General features: G+C 40.4%; 1 protein-coding gene across 4 annotated transcripts in view; it reads left to right on the top strand.

Annotated features, from left to right (window-relative positions):
- Window positions 1–10,122: 10,122 nt before the first annotated feature.
- Window positions 10,123–13,311, top strand: part of DCLK2 (doublecortin like kinase 2) — a 73,588-nt gene continuing 70,399 nt past the window's right edge. For all 4 annotated transcript variants that reach the window (XR_011903412.1, XR_011903411.1, XM_072335076.1 and 1 more), the window contains exon 1: window positions 10,123–10,673. Coding sequence is in view for 2 of the 4 variants with exons in the window: in XM_072335076.1 (XP_072191177.1) it covers window positions 10,259–10,673 (415 nt within the window). In the remaining 2 variants the exon portion in view is untranslated. The remainder of the gene's footprint in view (window positions 10,674–13,311) is intronic.

Below are 13,311 nucleotides of genomic sequence, written 5' to 3'. Positions count from 1 at the left end.
GGAATCCATAACACTGTAACATGATAGAAAGCGCAACAATAGCAGAATAGCAAAGTCTAAGGCTGTAGCAATTGAAGACTCACTCAAATGCAACAGGCAAGGGCACTGAAACAAAAGAAAGACTTTGCTTACCTTCAGAAGGCCTCAGGCTCACAGGGATCTCCAGAGAAACACCTCTGCCTCCACTGCCAACCCTTAAATGAGGTCTGGGAAAGGGTGGATCTTGCCTCCACCCCTTCTGGTCACTTAAGTACATTGCATGCACCTGAGCTCTCCTGGGTTGGCCCATCTTCCCACCAGGTGCTCAGTCACCATTTCAAGTCATAATTTAGCATTTTCACCACAGTGACCTCTACTACTTTTTTCCAAGAGATTCAGTTTCATTAAAAACATGGGAATAAATAATAAACAATGCCAATCTATTATTTATTCAATAAAATATTTGCACATTGCTTAGTTACAGGCTTATATCATCTCCCATTCTTCAAGTTCTGGGGGCTAGGGTGTCCTTTGCTTCCACTGTCTACCTTATTCTTTTTCAAAACTACAATTCAGTTTACCTCAGTTTTTTTTGTTTTTATTTTTTGTTCTATTTTCCTGTCTCAGTTCTAAAAAAGCATTGTGACATATTCAACAGCAACAGTAAAGTACTCGACACCTGCAGTAAAGTATGAGTGCTTAAGATGCTTGAAATTTATGGTTCCCATTCTTCACATTCATTATTATATTCAAGCATATATTATTCATAAAAATACTGCAAAACCAACACACTCTTAAAAGTTTGAACCTGTAAAATAGCTCTGCTGTAATGAGTAGAAACCACAATACTCTCAAGAACTTCACCTTGACATGCAGCTTTCTCTTCAGTGGTTCAAATTGGTAACTTCAGTGTGTGTGTGTGTGTGTGTATAACCATGCTTAACCACTATTTTCATTCAATTGTTCAACTACCTTGCTGTACGACATAAGACTTCTAAATAAAAATCAAATCACAGGTTTTTTTTTTTCCTGTTGGTCTCCTTTCATTGTAAATAATTCACAGTATGTAAAAGTGTGAACATGAAAGGGGGCTGGGAGAAAGGCTATACAATTGCTCCAGGAGTTTTGTCACATGATATTGCTATACTTATCCTTTTCTCTTAAGGTGATGTCTTTCTACTTCTTATGTCTAGGCTGCTCTAAAAGTAAACTCTCTAGGTACTGCACATGTTTTGAAACTACCTGTTACAGCCCATTACTCACAGTATAATTGTACTGTGTTATAGCAAGAGAAAGTCACCTGACATCTGCCAAGTGATATTTTTCTGAGTTGTACAAAGAAATACATCTACATTAATCAGGTTTAGAAAGCTATGTTGATGTCTGTATAACCAAAAATCTTTTTTACATGCCTCTTTTTGGAGGAATGAGCATGATCAGCAGACTTGCACAAAACAGAGTAGCACATAGACTGAGATACAGCTAGCAAGAGCTGTGCAGCTGCTTAACAGAAATCTGTGAGCTTCAAATGCTTACAACAGTGATTAGCCTCTTCCTAGATCCCCGTTAGATAATACCCAATAACATGTCATGAACTAGTCTAGTTAACAATAGGACTGATACCAGGCATGTCAACAATAGCTCAAAGTACTCCTCGATGATGGAAATACAATGAAACAGTAGTTAAGCAATCTGTTATAAAAGCAATCATGAAGACACCGTGTTGTTTTTTCTTCCATTCCTCCCTCCTTCACCCATTCTTTGCACTACTAGAGAAAAGAATGATGCTCCAGCATGAGAGATTTAAGATTCCCTTTTGTTACTCTTAAATGCCATAGGCAGCAAACATGTTCCTTTGCTTACAAAAAGCAACAAGAGGAAGAAGAAACCAAGCTTTATAACACGATAAAGTCACACAATTAACTAAAGAACTAACATATTTTGTCTGCTAGTCTCAGAAATTAAGTTCTGTTCACATGTTCCTTAAATGTAACAATACTAAAACTTACTTCCTGCAAGTGTAACAAATGTAAACATTTCCAAAATTAAGTAAATACATTTAGAAATTTTCCCATCATTTTAGAAAGTTTTATGTATATTAAATAAATAATCCAGAACTCTCCACATTCTCAGATTATCCACACGATGGCAGTGTTTGCACCATACGGAGCAATCTGACCTAAACAACTGTCAGTACAGCCTGTCTTTTCCTGACTGTGCACAGCTCTCAGATGGCATTTTCCTCATATCCAGGCAAAATCCTTGCCATTTTTCAACTGGCTCAGCATTATTTAACATGCTGTAATAACACATTTTATGGACTAACAGTTGAGTGACAGCAAGTTTGGAAAAACTGTCGCAGCACTGACTCTCCTGTGAGTGTACTGGCCTCTGCGTCTTATTACACAATAAGTAAGGAATTACAGGCTTCAGCTCTAGTGCAGAGAGTAATGCAAGGACTGCTAAAAGGGTTGGTTTATCTCCTCCAGACAGCTGGCCAGGTGTCCAATAACCACTCAACATCTTAGTCCAAACTGGGGATGAACTGCAATAATCAGTTATCATCCTGGGTATGCCTATGCAGCAAAATAAAGTCACAGTTGTGCAGGTGTTATAATGCACATACTAGCTTTATATAGCTATTACAGTGGACAGCAGTAATGAATACAAAATAGCATACTCTTTCAACTTAAGTATGAACTTCTCACACAGCCTTAGTTCATATTCATCTTGCTGCTGTCACTCGTGTTAATATTAAATGTATACAGAACACCTCCACAGCCTACACTTGCATTTAGCTGCACAGCTTTTCACTGTTAGGATTAAATCATGTCTAAAAGGAAGGGAACCATCGTTGTTTCAGACATGAGAGCAAAACATGAAGAACATTTCTGCTATTGTGAAACAACCGCCACTCTGAAGACAGATACGTAGGTAACAGAAAATAAAATCTAATGCAAAGATGATAATATCATTTTCAACCCTTTAGGCTCCCTTAAAAAAAAAAAAATAAAAAAAAATAAAAAAAAAAAAAAAGTCAAGCAAGAATGAGATTGCTAACTTTTATATGCAAAAGTTTTCACATAAGATATACTATACAACCTAGACAACAATATCCCATTCTCCTGATTACCTACAAGGTAGGTAATTAGGAAGTTACTATGACTGAGAATTTCCTCTTCTATAGTAGATGAGCATCAGAGGAATAAAAATTCTATCATGTCTGCAGCACAATTCTTTTCCTGCTATTCAAAACAACACAAGAAAGTCAGTGTGCTACATAATAGTTCAATTTAAAATATGTATGATAAATCCAAACTATAAATATTTTCATAATATGGCAACAGCAGATTCTCATGATTAATTTGCTAGAAAAAGACCAGACAATAGAACAGAAAACCAGATGGAATATCTTTCAATATATGTAGGTTTTTACACCAATCAAATATATACCATATCCTAGCTTGTATTCATCCATAAATCTGCATACAAAAAGCTAAAACAATGAAATGGGACAGTTACTGCATTTGGATTTGGACTCTGAATGAACTTGCATGCTTATACTCTTTTCACCCCTGTATGTCTCTCTAAATTAGAATTCCTCTTATGCAAGAACAGAATTACAAACCAGCACAATTTAAACTACTTTGGCATATGTCCTTGTTAAGCAGTTTAATAGCTTGATCCTCTGTTATCTGCTCTGGCTAACTACTAGTTTCCAGGTGTTACTATTTTCTGTTCCATAAAGTAGTATGCATGATGAAACTACATCATGTTTTACTTATTTTTTATCTGTAAGAATTATCCTTCCTAAAATTTCTCTACGCATGATTTAGAACTAACTCTGGCATCTGACCTTTCTACAAAAAAGAAAACAACAACAACAAACAACCTTATGACTCTTGCTTTTTTTTCCTCCAAGCTTGGACCTCAGCAAATACCCTGAAGACCAAGGTTACTTCATGCCTATAGTCAAGCTTGCTCTTATGTCAGCAGCTAGCTTCTCCTGCCCTTCAGCTAGAAATTTAACTGAGAGTTATTCCTAACTGATTCACAGCTGACCTTGAAATCATTTAGTTCAAAATTTTGGCTTCTCAAAACTAATAGTTCGTATTATTTCCAACTCTTTGTAAAGCAGCACAGACCATTACTACTTCTAGAAGAAACATTATTATCTTTGCAGCAAATTATTCACTTCCTAGCCCATTCACACTACTAGAACTTTAAAAAAAAAAACAAAAAACGCCAGATTTCCCTCAGTTATCTCACATGATTTCTTTATTTATTTGATAAGTCAGACTTTTCTCCTCTCAGCTGTGTCAGAATGAGTGAAACTAAAGGCAACAGTCAACAATTAAGCCCTAAAGGAACACATTATTGTTTCACCGAGGCCAAAAGTTCAGTTTGGCAAAGCACTGGTGTAAGCTTTGACCATTCTGGCTTTAGCAGTTGCAAGATGTGACTCTGCTCCAATGTAAATGGCTTTGCTAGTAGCAAACAGTCAGATGTATGGATTTGTTCTCAAAGATGCAAAGAATGCCAAAATGTACAAGCTGAATTATCACAGGTACAGAAAGATCATGTTAAAATTGAAGGCCTATTTCACTGAATGATAACTGGTTTCTTTTTAAAAATTAAGGCAAGATTCTTCTAAAAATGAAAGCTAAATGTCTGTCTTCTTTTCTGCACAGTATCTGTTGTCACTGACCAGACTTCATTTTGTATTGTGCTTCAGAACAGACATAATAGTTTTGTTAAATTTAACCGAAACTTCTGCTTTGAGTTAAAAACAAAAGAACTGCATGGCATTCTCCAATAAATCTGACAGCACACATCAGAACATCTACACCATAATTACCAGGGCACTCACATAAACTTAGACATTCAGGAGTGGGTTTCACCTCTCAGCTCCAAAATAACACTTCTCTTTAGATGTAAGAGTTCTCTAACAAAAGCTGTAAGAGCTCTAAGCTGAAACCAGTCTCCAATAGGATACACATAAGCATATGTTAACATGAAAGTGTGAAGTCACTGTCCTATGAAGATATAATCACAGTCTCCCTCCATAATCATCCAGGTGATAAAAATAATACTAGAGCATTATCATCAATGATTTTCACAACTCTTCTTGATTGTTTCCAATCAAGAATTGTTAGAGTACAAGTCCATCATAACCAGTTATGGCACTACAACCAAGCAAGAATAAGGGTCACATGGAGACTTCCAAAATGAGATGTGTACGTACACAACCCAGATCACCTTAGAAATAACAACGCATGTTAACAACAGTGATTTGCCTCCTCTCAATGAATAACTACACCTTCATGCTTCACAGTAATCTCTTTTATCCTCAGACATTGTGTGCTTGGAAAGGAGCTCACCTATCTTTTTTTTTTTTTTGTCTGAAATTAAGTAACCCACCTGCTATTCCCAGCTACATTTGTCTTTCTCACAGCTGTATCTTGTTAGCAGCTCAGAGAACACTTCTGATCAACAGTTTATTCCACTTTCTTCATTTTTGTTATTTTCAAGTGATGCACTCGCATTATGAAGTACAATATAATCACTAAATATATGACTTTATAATTCTACATTTCATCCCACTTCTCCAACCTTCAAGGTATTCAAGGCATCATCATTATTTGCATTAATTATGTCTTTGAAAATCCTCAAGAGAGTTAAAAAATTCCTCTAGAGAATAAACCTGAGAAGTAAAACTCCTGATTCTACTAGGTATTAAAATTCATAGATTCAATAAAGGTTACTTTTTTTACTCACTCTATTTTTCCTGATGTCAGTTCCTCATTATGAGTCTGAATCCTAAAAGAAATAAAGATATTTCTACTCTTTGTACCACAAGGCTAGCAAGCTTACTACCTTTTCTCCTGCTAATAAGCCAATCTGATCTTAAATTTGATTAAAATAATTAAAGCTTGGCACTTTTGTTGTCGTTGTTTTTCCTCTGAAGAGGCACCTATTGCTTCTCTTCTAAATGTGAGAGAGGTTCTGTGCTTAAAAGCTCGCCCTTTGTAACAGATTCGGCAACTGTTGCAAAATAGATTCTGTTCGAGGTTGTTTTCCTCCTCTAGTTTCCACAACTGATCAGACAGAGGTGAGCAACAATCTCCAGTCTTCTTTGCTGAAGTAGCTATGCCAGCACAATGAATTTTAGATTTGAAAGTATACTGATAATTCATTACAACAAATAACTCTTGGGATTGCCCTTGAAAAACTAATCCCCATCTTATTGTTATTTGTTATTCATTCTCTGAAATAACATATACCTTCCTTCCCCCTATTTTTAAAACTGTGTGATTAATCACACTTTTAAGTAAGACAACAGAGGAAACGATCCATTCAATCCTGGATCATGGATTGCTCAACCACACTGACAGAAACTAGTCAGACTGACATTTCTACTGAAGACACAAAATTTTGGTGTCTTATATTAAACAGCAACAGATGGTATTACAATTATTAGCAGTTCTACAAAAAGAAATGATGATAGTGTGTTAAAAGCAATACAGCAATAGATATGTTTTAAAAGCCCCCAATCACTTCTTCCAAATGGTCTAAATTAATTAATTAGTTAAGGCAAGTATAATAAGCATTCCTTTGCCTGTAAGTCATGTGTCATTTTCTCTCAAAGTTAACTATTTTGATGGTTTTTTCAAAAAAAATTATGCTCAGGTCCTTATCTTGGAATCTATAATAAATTTAATTCAGATAAAACATACCAAGTGATCTTCTTGACTCTCCTATGTGAAGTGAATTTAATACTTTTTTGAACTGGTGAATTTGTACCTTCAATACAATAATTTCTATTCTCATATTTCTAAAGTAGTGAACAATCTTGGATATGTAATCTGATAAGAGACTAAAGCTCTACTTCTCTATAAGAATAATGACTTATAGGAAATGTACATTTGTTCCAAGAATAAGAATATATCAAGAATGAATGATAAGCTTGTTATGTACCATGTCAAGAGATTTCTTTTCAAAAAAAAAGTCAAATTATTCATGTAAAGTTGTTTGCTGGTAAGTGAACTGCTAATTTATAAGCCCAACTTGTAAAAAATATGACAAGACAGCAATTGGGTAGCATAATTGCGTAGCTCAGTTCTACACAGGACTGCATATCACACATGATAATTTACTCCTGCATAACAGCAAATGTCACTCAGCTCCGAACTGTACTGTTTTGGAATTCTGTCCCTAACCTCTGAAAGCCTTTCCAAACATCTGTTTAAGTACATAAAACTCTTCAATGAAAATGAGATGGCAAAGAAAAGGCAAAAGCATAAAAGCATACTTATGAATAGAAGCACCATTCCTACATGGAAATGACAGAACTTACTAAAAAATCCAAACAATATCTGCAGAGAACCAAAATGGAAGAAAAAAAGTGGAGGAATACACTCCAGGTGTCACCAAGAATTTATTTAGCAGTTATACTAACTTATACTAATGTATAATTGCAACCTCTCTGTAAAGAGCTTTTTTACATAAGAGTAGTTGAGACTTACAGGCTAGAAGACAAACTCTCTTTTAGCTTTACTTTACTAAAGAATTAAAAATCCTTTCCCCCATCTACAGAGTGAAATTCAGAGCAAGTCCAGCACATAACACACAGCACCAGCCAACAAAACAACATGAAAACTTATACAGTGTCTATCCTGATCAAAGAATTCTTCAACATAAATTCAGTCACCATTAATATATTAAATTCATACCTATATTTCGCTTAGTATTCCACATGAATCCTCTGTGCACACTTGAGCATTGTACCACAGAAATTATTTCATCACCTGAACCTCACCAACGCACCAACAATAGTTAGCAGCTGTGAGGACAAAAGCCTGTAAGGGGGGAAGGTCAAATGATCCTGACCTTTGTGGCCTGCCTCAGGGCACCCTGAAAATAAATAAATAAATAAATTAAAAAAAATATTGGTACAAATATCACCCAGCTGAGGCTTAAGATGAATAATTTGATTGGTTCTGCAAAGATGAAATGTGCCCATGCAATCTGGTGCCATTAAACTACATTTGGAAAGCTGGAGCCTCACAGTGGCCACCAGTTTACTTTGGAGCAAAGTTAAGTTACAAAGGTGGGTTTTTATTAAGAGGTCTAGAAGCCACACATCAGAAGCAGTCTAGGAATGAGGGTCTGACTGTTTTGTGGCTTCTAGACAAGACTTGTATTTCTACTCTAAGTTGTGTATTTGTGCCCTGTAACAAAACTCCCTCCTAATTCAGTTTCTTCTGTTTATTTTGGTAGGAGATGATAAACTAGCACAGTAGTTCATCAATTTCTTTTGCGTAGGGGGTTTTCCAGGTATGACAGAAGTTGATAATTCAAGAAAAAGTGAGACTTGCTGATGTTCTCCATATACTTATTGTAGCTATATGTTTAATCTACTCTATAAGCCATCAATAATGGTGAGATAATGCTTGATTTTATTGATATTTCAAAATATGATAAGTCAAAGGTTATCTCCACAAAAAGCATGGTAAACTATTTTCAAAAGCTACTTAAAGGAAATAGAAAATGTTGACACAACCTCTAACCTTTCCCTCTACACATAAACCAAGGAACATTTTTTAACATCTACAGAATCACAGAATCGTAGGGGTTGGAAGGGACCTCCAGAGATCATTGAGTCCAACCCCCCTGCCAAAGCAAGGTCCATACACCAGGTCACACAGGTAGGTGTCCAGGCAGGTCTTGAATATCTCCAGAGAAGGAGACTCCACAACCCCCTGGGCAGCCTGTTCCAGTGCTCCATCACCCTCACCGTAAAGTTCTTGTGTGCATCCATGCAGAACTTCCTATAATCCAGTTTCTGGTCGTTTCCCCTTGTCCTGTCAATGAATGTCATCCTACTAAATGCAATTCTGTCTTAAGCATGGAAAGGACTTTCATAAATCTATCTTTTATGTCTTCTGGTTCCCAATTTAATTTTTGCATAGAACATCTCCATGTGCATCAGAGGATCAAACCAATTGCCTCCCTCTGACATGTAATGAGTAAGCAGTGGTGAAAAGATCATACAAAGGTTTGTATGTGCCTATGCTGTTTGTTTGTTTGTTTTTTAAATATTATGTTAAGTATATTCTGTGTTGCTTGAAAACGTTTATAAAAGGTGAAGCTGAATCCACTTCAGTGCAAATGCAGGCCGTGTCTGCCTGCAGAAACCTTGAGCAACCTAGGCAGTATATAAAGGTCACCTGGGGACCATGTGGGTTACAGCCAGTGTAGGAGGTGAGGGTGGTGAGAGCTGGGCTACTGCTGATGTGGTTCCTCTGAGAGTAGGAAACCTGCTGGATAAGTGAGTGGTGTTGGGATGGTATCCTATGTAATCTACTGTAGGGATCCTGCTTTAGGTTCCTTCCAAACCCTACAAATATGTGGTCCACAAATGGAAAAAGGGGGAATTATTTATTTATTTATCTGGGGGGGAAGGGGTAGATTTATGTCCTGAGGAACGTTTTGGAGATGCTCCTATAGAAAGGATCCCCGAAGACAGACTGAGGGTTTCTGCCGAATAACGGAGTGTCACAGCAAGGCTAGGGCTGGGCAACAGCATCACTGCTGCACCTGAGGCACGGAGCCAGCTAGAGCCCGGGGGGCACAGCTGCGCCCAAGGGGCAACCTACCTCCCTACGACCACTCCGCTTCCTTGAAGAACCACTCTCCTTTTCGGCTTCACCTCCTGATCCTCCCTCCACACCCGTTCCTGCCGCCACTGCGGACCCGCAGCCACCGGTGCCCGCCCCCACGCTCTGAGCAGTGGCGCACGCCCGGCGCTAGGGCCCTGCAGCCGCCGCCCCGCAGCTCGCTCCTCCCGCCGGGCCGCCGCCGGTTGTTGTCTCTCCGAGGCGCGAGCCGGCGGCGCCCTTGCTCGCCCGCGGAGGAGCCGAGAAGCCGCGCCGCTCCCCGCGCTGACCGGCAGCCGAATAGGCGCTCCGTCCCCACCCCCTTCTCCGCGGCTGGGAACGGGCCGAGGAGGGAGCGGCGTGCGGCATCCTCCGCATTGTGCGAGCTGCGCGGGCACGGCGCGGAGGTTCGGCCGCGGGGCTCCCCGGAGCCTTCCTCCCCGGCGCCGCCGTTAGCCGCGAGCCGCCGAGGAGCGAGGGATGCTTTTGTGTGCAACGGCGGGCAGCGGCGGAGCCGGCGGGTGCCATCGCGGGGCGAGCGGGCGCAGCCCTCCCGGCGCGAGCGGCCGGGCGCGATGCTGAATTAGGCGCGTGTGGCCCGAGGGCGGGCAGCGGTCCCCATGGCGAGCAGCCGGAGCATCGAGCTGGAGCACTTCGAGGAGCGGGACAAGAGGCAGCAGCGCGCCGGGCCGCGGCGCGGCGGATCGGGCTCGGGCGGCGGCGCGGGGCCGCGGGGCAACGGGCTGATCCCCAGCCCCGCGCATAGCGCCCACTGCAGCCTCTACCGCACGCGGACGCTGCAGGCGCTCAGCTCGGAGAAGAAAGCGCGCAAAGCCCGCTTCTACCGCAACGGGGACAAGTACTTCAAGGGCTTGGTGTATGCCATCTCCAGCGACCGCTTCCGCTCCTTCGATGCTCTCCTAGCAGAGCTCACCCGCTCCCTGTCGGATAACGTGAACCTGCCCCAGGGCGTTCGCACCATCTACACCATCGACGGCAGCAAGAAGCTCTCCAGCCTGGACGAGCTGCTGGAAGGTGAGGGGCTGTGGGGGGGAAATCTGCTGTCACGCCAAGAAGCTGAGGGAGACCACAAGGGCGAGTGGGCTGCAGCTGTCTGCTGCTAAGGCCTTGCTTTGGCAGCAGGGCTCGTCCACTCGTCCCATCAGAGGTGGGCTGGCAGTAACAGTGGGTAAGCAGAAGGTGCTTCTCATCTTTAAGAACCTCAAGGAAGTTCTCAGCTGCCCTGCAGTCAAAACCATTTGTAGGAAAGGGAGATATTTTAATTTAGTTCCCTAACTGTTACTATGCTGTCACTGGTGCCTCTCAGCAGATTGAGCTTTCCCGGGTGCTGTGAAAAGGGATGTTTGTAGCTTCCCACTTACTAAAACAAACCAGTGTAAAGTCCCACTTTCAAATACAGTTGGCATCCATGCTCTTAAAGGAAGATAGCTACCTAAATCCCAAAGCATTTAAGGAATTGAATGCTTTTCAGAGTTGTCTCTTAGTAACCTTTGATAGTGGGAGTTGCTGCAGAGGTTGCATAGACCTTGAGAACCTGAGTAGAGCAGTGCTTCACTACTTCTCACAATCATAGAGTATCCCAAATTGGAAGGGGCCAGAAGTACTTCTACTGAATGAAATATACACCTCTTGTTTGTATGGAATGATAATTGCCAGGACAAGGAAGAGATAAGCCTGTAAGTGCTTTCTACAGCTTAACTTACTGTCAGGTAAGCTTGTTCTGTGGCTTCCATTTTAGCCTACAGCATCTTTTTGAGTTTGAAAGTGTAAACTGTTGTCAGGTGGATTTTGTCATAAGCCCAAATCCAGGTACGTGAAAAGGCACCTCAAGTTAGACATACAGATACCCTTCCATACAATCATTACAGTGTTTAAACTCACCTGTGGTGTCAGATGGGAGGCTCCAGCTTTCCAAATATGGTTTAATGGCACCAGATTGCATGGGCACATTTCATCTTTGCAGAACCAATCAAATTACTCAGCTTAAGCCTCAGCTGGGTGTTACTTGTACCAACTTTTTCACTTTGCCCTGAGGCAGGCCACAAAGGTCAGGATCATTTGACCTTCCCCCCCTTACAGACTTTTGTCCTCCCAGCTGCTAACTATTGCTGGGGAGGTTCAGGTGATGAAATAATTTCTGTGGTACAATGCTCAAGTGTGCACAGAGGATTCATGAGGAATATTAAGCGAAATATAGGTATGAATTTAATATATTAATGTTGACTGAATTTATATTGAAAAATTTTTTGATCAGGATAGACACCATATAGGTTTCACGTTGTTTAGTTGGCTGGTGCTGTGTGTTATGTGCTGGACTTGCTCTGACTTCATCACTCTGTAGATGGAGCTGGGATGGGGGAAGTATTTTTATTTCTGTAGTATACTAAAAGGGAATTCTCACATATTTGATTCAGCAACTTTCCTCAAAGGGGATCCCCCACTGCTACAAAGATTTTTACAGATTTAAAGGTTTGAAGAAAACTCTTAAGATCATCTGGTCCAATTGTCAACACATCACCGCCCTGTTCACTAAACTGTGCCTTTAAATGCCACACCTTAACATCTGTTGAACACCTCCAGAGAGGGTGACTCCATCACATCCCTGTGTAGTCTGTTCCAATGCTTCACCACTCTTTCTCAGAAAGAGTTTTTCCTAATATTCTACCTAAATCTCCCCTGCAGCAACACAAGGCCAATGCCTCTTGTCCTGTGCTTTAATTGCAGAGTACACATACCTGCAGAAGCTGTATTTTCAGTAAATACATGCACATTCCAGTTAAGACAAACTCCCTTATGATCTCTAGAGATGTCTTACAGTGTTACAAATGATAAATTTAAACACTATTGTAATGCAATGGAAAGCACAGCGATACTAGAGTAGCAAATCCTAGAATGCAACAAGTGAGGGTGTAAGCCCAAATGCAGCAGCTGTAGACAACAGAAATGGGGGTGGGGGGAAGAAAAAATAAAACTGTTTACCGTGGGAAGGCCTCTGGTACGCAGGGATCTCCAGCAAAATATTCTTGCCACCTCTGCCAACCCTTTAATGATGTCTGGGAAGGGGTGAATCCTAGTGGTTAATTTAGAAATAGCTTAAAAAGAAAAAAAAAAAAAAAAAAGAAAAAGAAAAAAAAAAAAGCTGGAGTGTAGATGTGGAAGGTGGAAAAGCAGATAAATGAAATCTTGGATAATCTAATGGTAAGTTGGAGCGACTTTTGAAACGTTGGAGAAAGAGTGAGTCTTAAGCATCTGTGCTTAAAAAAAGTAAATAAACAACAACAAAAACCTTGCTGTATAATCATGTAAATGCAGCTTATTGTCTCATAACTACATTTAAGTTAATAACTGAAAGCAAAAAGTGACTTCCTGTCTCTTCAAATACTCATTGAAAGCATGACCTTTGTCATTGCACTTCACTGGAAGAATAAAGCAAAGCAAGTATCACAATGAAAATGCCACTTCCTTGCTTGCTCTGTAAAATGAAAGGGAAAAGAGTTTCCCAATTGCTTTGTCATTATCCACAACCAACACAACTCTCAGGAATCTTAAGAAAACCCGGTAACATCATAATTGGATTAGTAAGTTCTCCAATGAGCCGGCCAAAAACTTTACCAGTATAAGTCTAATCACCATACGGAAATAGGGAGCAACA

Source organism: Excalfactoria chinensis, chromosome 4, assembly GCF_039878825.1.
Source record: "Excalfactoria chinensis isolate bCotChi1 chromosome 4, bCotChi1.hap2, whole genome shotgun sequence".
In the NCBI taxonomy this organism is placed as follows: Eukaryota; Metazoa; Chordata; class Aves; order Galliformes; family Phasianidae; genus Excalfactoria; species Excalfactoria chinensis.
The sequence above is the reverse complement of the archived record's forward strand: the minus strand, read 5'-3'. Positions and strand labels throughout refer to the sequence as shown.